General features: G+C 37.6%; 1 protein-coding gene across 2 annotated transcripts; it reads right to left on the minus strand.

Moving 5' to 3' along the window:
• Positions 1 to 923: 923 nt before the first annotated feature.
• LOC117947294 (tetraspanin-3-like) lies at positions 924 to 6,692 on the minus strand. 2 transcript variants are annotated; one of them, XM_034876039.1, is made up of 7 exons: positions 6,494 to 6,692; positions 4,383 to 4,574; positions 4,084 to 4,158; positions 3,553 to 3,654; positions 3,176 to 3,328; positions 2,916 to 2,999; positions 924 to 1,567 (listed from the first exon to the last, which is right to left on the minus strand). In XM_034876039.1, exons 1-7 carry the CDS (start codon positions 6,554 to 6,556, stop codon positions 1,475 to 1,477), a joined length of 762 nt encoding a protein of 253 aa, XP_034731930.1. In that variant the 5' UTR covers positions 6,557 to 6,692; the 3' UTR covers positions 924 to 1,474. The 2 variants fall into 2 exon arrangements, with proteins under 2 accessions (XP_034731930.1, XP_034731938.1); XM_034876047.1 differs by lacking the exon at positions 924 to 1,567 and adding an exon at positions 1,574 to 1,877.
• Between the last annotated feature and the right edge of the window lie 225 nt (positions 6,693 to 6,917).

The following is a 6,917-nucleotide window of genomic DNA, read 5'->3' on the forward strand; positions in this document are numbered from 1 at the left end:
GGGGGGGGGGGGAGTCTTGTTTTAGCTGTAGATGGGGTGGGATAGGGGGACAATAATGTCTGTAGATCTTTATGACATGTCATATTATTATCGGCACCGTACCCCCCCTCCCCCCCAACCACTCAGGGTGCTGGTCCAGCTGGCAGCCCACTCACTCTGACAATCTTTCCATTTGTGCATGATTAGGTCCTGATCAATAAACAGTATAAATAAATAAAATAAATAATAAATGTACTGAATCTGCATTGTATAGTGTAAATACTTTGTTTGTATAGTATTGTGCCATATACCTGCCCAGAGATTACGGGAGGAAACAAGCAATTTGCTTCAACCTTGAACACATCAATTAATTTTTTGTGTGCACTGTCCTTGTTAAAATAAATAAATTACAATTACAATCAAGTCATTAGTTTAACTTGATATTAAAGCATGTGGGGAAAAATGGCAATTAAACAGTCAAGTTGAAATGTATGAGTTTATTTGTCCTCTGCCGGTTCTTCAGTCTTTACAATGTTTTTTTTGCAGCACTAGCTAAATATATAAGGGTCAACTTAACACCTCAAAAATATTAAAACGGGACACAATTTCACAAAAATGTATAAAACAAGGTGTCATAATTGTTTATAGCAGGTTTATAACTAACAAACTAAATCAATGGAATTATCTGACTGTAACAAACTGAATCTACACGTACACAGGTCTTCCGTAACACTGATAATACTCCTAATAGCACTGGAAACTAAACGGTTCATTCACAATGTATATGTCGGCACTCACTAATGATGCCTGATTGAGAGAACATTCACACCAAAACAGAATGCACATTATTCACAACCTGAATATTTGTGAATATGAAGAAGTCTTTCTATGTGAACGACTGAGACAAAAACACTGAATTTGTTCTGTCTGGTATAAAGTTTTTCCATTTTCACAAAATCTGGTCAAACCAATTTAGGTATAATGTCCATGTTCTTTTTAGCACAGCATTTTCTTTTCCAAACATGACATATCACCAGAGCTCCAGCTGAAGTGCAAAGTGGCACACACGGAAATACATTCCATACACTCCCTAACTGTGAAATTATACATATAATTGCTTTCAATTGCTTCTCATTCTCCTCATTGGGTATGAGCCTACATTTTATCAAGCCACAATTGAATGGAAAAAGAAATATGCATTAACATCAATAATGTCAGTAAGCCATATACAACTTTGGCTTCTGTAAATATTTCAGAATTTGTGAGGAGAATAAAAAGAACATTTAAAGAAACAGTAATAAAGCGTGTCAATAAATAACCGGTTACCAGTTGAAGCCCCCACCCACCCAAACCACATTATGTGTTCACTACTTTATCATGAATTGTGCAAGGTGTGCTTGAGCTTATATAACTACAGCTGAAATCTACTGTGGACATGTCTGGTGACACTCCTTTTGATTTTGACGTTTAGTGTTTTGTTGGTTGGCTACGTCCTTCAGGCGTAGCTGTTGGTAGTGACCAGCAGCTCGTACGCTGGATCATGACTCCTCCTGCACAGCACCACGCAGGCACAGAGCATGCCCAGCATCTGCAGGCAGACAGCAAGGGAACGAAAGAAATGGTCGTTATTTGAGTCCTTATGCCCGTCAGCAAACTGGTTAGGAAAATAACATGAGTGTAATCAAAAAGCAAGAACAAATGATCAGTTCTTTTTAATTTTGATCAAGCACCCTGGACGTAGGCAAATCATGTTAAACCAATAAGCATCTTTTTACACATACAGGGTGCATGCCTTGCTATAAGGACTATGTTTGAGTGTAATAATAAGTGATTTGTCATGCTGTCTCTGTTGCTGCTGTGGGAGCAGGGGTTTCCTGGTCAGCAGCAACCATGCTGAGCTGTTAAACACAGTAAAAATAAAATGGCATAATTATGTCAGAGCGCTGCTAAAGATGACTACAGCTTTAATTATGCTCCCAAAAAACATGCATTTGACTTGATTTAAATACAGTCATAAAATAAGACGCTTGTTGTGAATGAATTAACCTCAGTGTGAACTCAATAAAGTAGTTGTATCCCTTTCTTAGATTTAGGATTACTGTCACAATCCTTGATTTGGATCAGAACCACAGTTTTGTGCTTTTAACTAAATCTGTTTGATCAACATCCACAGCATCAGCAGCCAAATAATTGGATAGCTTTATACATATCCGCGGTTTATCTTATTTAAACCAATTATTTGCCAGTAAAAATTAATAACTATCATTTCTGTATTTATTTTAACGTTCACCTTTGTATTCACTTCCAAAAAAGTGGCTTAGACGCTATTGATAGGATAGAAATTAGTTTAAAGATCTCTTGGCACGGAAATTTCACTTTATGTTTTTTTTTAACATTAATATGCGTTCCCCCAGCCTGCCTGTAGTTCCCCAATGGCTAGAAATGGCGATAAGTGTAAACCAAGCGATGGGTTTCCTGCTCTTCCTTTGAGAAAATGAAAGCTCAAACGGGCCGATCTAGAATCTTGCCCCTTATGACCTCATAATGGGCAAGATTCCACTTTCTCTGCCTGGCCCGCACAGAGAATTTGGCCCATCCATGAGAGAGACATCCTGCTTTCAAACGAGCAAAGTGGCAGCTGGTCAAGGCCACACCCCCAACCTCCACCTTGACCCCCCTCTCTCCTCTTCAAAAGCTACAGACTTAGAAATGGCACATAATAAGGAAACCTCATTGTGGAACTTACTCTAGTGGCTATAATTCTGCACCAAGGCTGAATTTTGGGAAAGAGACTTTAGATACGGTATTAGGGGACCACTAATGTCTATATAAAAGCATCCAAAAAGCACCATGTCATGGGAACTTTAAAATCTGTCTGGCTGCTCCACTGTATATTTTTCCCTTTGTTATTTCAGGTGATTCCTTGTCCTTCTTACCTGTATAGATGCAAAGGTAAGTGCAGCCCATATGACATACATCATTATCTCCTTTAACTTCTTCACCACAAGAGCTTCACAACCCTACAACAGAAAATGAATGACATTATAACAACACGTTCTTACAAAACAAATGCACAGCCAATAATGTCAGACAACCTTTTAAAGTGAGCTTTTGTTTGTGCCAAACAAAACAAAATTGTGACTTTGTTCTGTGGTTTTATCCGTTATAGCCCTGCACTTGAGCTTCTTGTTTGTACCTCTTGGTAGAGATCTGCTGGTCGGGTGAGAATGCCGCTACAGTTACTGATGCTGGGCTGACAGCAGCTGACTGGGACACTGTTGTTCTTAGATTCTTTGAACCAGCGCGTGTTCCTCCAGTCAGAGTAGTTGTGAATGCCGCAGCAGTGAAGCTAACAGAATAATAGAAAGAGAATAGAGTGGGATAAAGAGCCTGGAGTTAGGAGTACTATTTGAAATTAGTTTCACAATCTGAAAAATGCGAACATCAAAACTATTTACACATTAAAAGGCATACAAATGTTGTTGCAATGTTATATCAAGTCAATGGCTGCTGAAATTTAAATGGTAGCTGACAAAATTAAAATTATTTGACACAACAGACTTTTCTTCTTACCTGCCTCTGCACATAGTCAATTGCACGGCTTGGAGCATCGGTGTTGGTTCCGTTGTATTCGTTGTAAACCTTCTGGATGGAGTGATTCACCTCTTTTTCTACCTAAAAAGAAAAGCACAGCAGCTTCTACTGTCCCTGCTAAGTGACTGTGTTATCTCCAAGGGACAGCTTTTCACATTATTATAAAACTAATTTACAATGTAGTCCTTTAAACTAACTTTCTTACAAAACAGGACATAAGACACTAATTCATTAAGTAATTGATTTAATCCTAGCAAAGGAAGTCTTGAAACAAACCGGATCCAACAATATTATGTTTTGCTAAAATGTCAACTCCAAATGCAGTGAACTCTATCTATCTTACCTTTTACCTGGAACAAATATATAAAAGCAGTCACACAAAATACATTATCACACATAGTTGCAAAATTTCCCTTTTAAGAACATCACACCAACTGTTGCAAACTTAGACCCACTTTCATTTAACTTTACTTGTGAAACACACATGAAGTCCAATGAGACCGTGTTTACCTTTGCCCTGTATATGTAGCCAAGCACCACCACCACACACTCTGTTAAAAATACCAGCAGGAGAATGGCAGCAAACTGAAATGACAACAAAGAAACAATGTTTAGAGGCTTATTAGTAAAGTGAGTTACAAAAAAAGGATTATTTGGCCTCGCTTTCAGTGCCATTAAATTCAGATTTTGTTGTTTTTGTTTTGTGTCTTCCTATGCTGCTTCCAGTGTGTAACAGAAACATTGCATGTGTGTTCTTCCTCAGCATTCAGTTGGTTTTAAGAGTGCAAGTCAAAGTAGTCCACACTCACAGTTGCCAAACCACAGGAGCTTTCACGTATTGTTGCACAGCAGCCAATCAAGCCGATAATGAAGAGAAGAGTTCCAACTGCTATTATCACGATAGCAGGAATCAATGTGTACACATCTTCAAAGAAGTGGTCGTAGTCGTCATATGTGATAAACACATAAGCTCCAATGTAACATAAAATTCCAGCTGCAGCCTGCAGAGAGAAATGGAGAAACAGAAGTCAGAGAGATAGCAACAGTGAGAGAAATATGTCCTTTAGAAATGTCAAAATTCTTTTGTTATATTTAGTTTTTTTTCTACAGATCACACATAAAAATGGATGGTTATTGTTGATTTTGTTAAGATATGCCACATTTTAATTATATAAGTATATAGTCAGACTGTTGAGTTAAAGCTATGTTAGTTGTTGGCAATTGGCCCTATACATGTTCATAACAACAAAAATGACAGGGGGCAATACAGTTAGAAAAAACGGTTTATGATAATCAAAAGGGGTAGTTAACTTTTTAGGCTGTGTACTTGTGTTATCAAATTATCTGGGTCTGATGACAGTGACTTTATAACCAAAAGATTTATCCTGGAATTCATTGAAAACTTTAATTTGTTTGAAAAGTAATAAATACATAAATTACAGCTATAGTTTGTAATAACTAGTTTTTCTTTAATCACTTTATGCAGTACAGTAATTCAGTTGGGTAATTTATTGTGGTGTATGTTGTTTGCTGCTCAAATCGTATTAACACTAGTACTTTACATGCAGAGAATTGCTCAGGCCCATCCTACATTCAAGACATGGTAGAGCTGGGCAATATATCAATATTATATTTATATGGTGAAATGAGAGATATTGTTTTAGATTTTGGATATTGTAATATGGTATGTGTTGTCTTTTCCTGATCTTAAAGGTTGCATTACAGTAAAGTTAAATTTTCTGAACTTACCAGACTGTTGTTAGCCTACTGTTCTATTGTTTGCCTTAACCCACTTTATCATTATATCCACACTACTGATGATTATTTATCAAAAATCTCATTGTGTAAATATTTTGTGACCGCACCAATAGTCAACACTACAATATCGTTGCGGTATCGATATGGAGGTATTTGGTCAAATATATCATGATATTTGACTTTCTCAATATTGCCCAGCCCTAAGACATGGTCTCCCCCCCCCAGCCCGTCCACTATGCTCTGCTGCAGCCAACAGGCTTGCTACTCCTTCACCCCGAAGGCCCAAAACTAAATCCTGACCGTTTATCCTGGCTCCACAATGGTGAAGAATCAGGACAGCAGATACTCCCGACTGATATTAGACATTACGGTTTATACTGTAATGGTGCCGGATTTTAAAAAGCATGTTTTGTCTTTTTCTTCCTCACATTTATTTGCACTGCAAACGTTGTTTTTAACTATCGTCATATCTATAAACCCCTTTTTAATGTAAGACAGAGACAGAAAAGTGTGGCAGGAGGTAAGGTTAGAGCTAAAGAACTTGGTAAAAATAAATATTTTTAAATATATATTTATAATAATATATTAAAACGTGCACACATATTATTTCATACAATAAAAGTATGTATTTAGTTAAAGCTGAGGATAGCAAAGACAGATTGAACACATTTGACAGACTGGTGAAATGTGAACTGGGCACACATTATTTAGCCATCCTGCCGATGACACGGTCTTTTTTAAGATTCAACTTTTAAATCTTTGTTGTTTATCATTTCCGTTTTCAATATTTACGTTGATCTTAATCCAACTCTGTTGATATACAATCAATGGTTCAGATAACACTGCAGATTAACTCGGATGCCGTTACAGGAGCTGGCAGCTGCTGCATAACGTCATGGCTACAACTTGTGGGAGACAGCTACGCGACACGTTAGCTAGCTACCGTCACATTATTGTTTCTCCAACAAGAGCTTCTCATAGTAAATGCTAAAGGGACACTGTTTTGTTGATATCCTGGCTCAAAAAGCAGCTAGTCTATTGTCAAACTCTATTGTAGTCTATTGTTTCGCATCTCTGGCGCAGTTCGCTAGCTTGCTAATGCGTTCCATCCCTGGCCTCACTGGGATGCTGCACATTGTTCAAACATCCGTCGTTTTCTTACCCAAAATATGAGATTGAGAAAAACCAAGACGGTTTTGGATGACGTAATTCCACACTGTCCCATGGTAACTTGAGCTCTAAAATTACACCTGTGGCTATAAAAAATATATTTTGATGCACCTGCACCTTTGCTGTTATTATAATAAAATGGCTTCGGTGGTCCTGCCACACTGTGTAGAGTCTTCTGGGCTCGACCAATGAAATCGCCGCAAAGAAAAAAGAAGAAGAAGAAAGTCATGTGCTCCGATGACGTCACCATTCACAACAAACGGAGGATGTGATGGAGGATAGTTAAACATTGAGCCCTGCAAAAATATAACAAATTATGCATTGTATGTTATGTAAACAGTGCAGCTTGTGAATTAAATATTAATTGAAATGTAACTTGTTGGAAGTTTGTGTTTTTATTGATAGCAATGAATACA

This window comes from Etheostoma cragini, chromosome 1 (genome assembly GCF_013103735.1).
Source record: "Etheostoma cragini isolate CJK2018 chromosome 1, CSU_Ecrag_1.0, whole genome shotgun sequence".
NCBI classification, from domain to species: domain Eukaryota; kingdom Metazoa; phylum Chordata; class Actinopteri; order Perciformes; family Percidae; genus Etheostoma; species Etheostoma cragini.

Bases quoted from the DNA above. Each gene is read 5' to 3' on its own strand.
- LOC117947294 (XM_034876039.1), bottom strand. From the start codon at position 6,556: ATGGGACAGTGTGGAATTACGTCATCCAAAACCGTCTTGGTTTTTCTC. The intron at 4,159-4,382 runs GTGAGTGTGGAC...TTGTCATTTCAG, and splicing joins GCTCCTGTGGTTTGGCAACT to TTTGCTGCCATTCTCCTGCT. The intron at 3,000-3,175 runs GTACAAACAAGA...TTTCTGTTGTAG, and splicing joins CAGCAGATCTCTACCAAGAG to GGTTGTGAAGCTCTTGTGGT.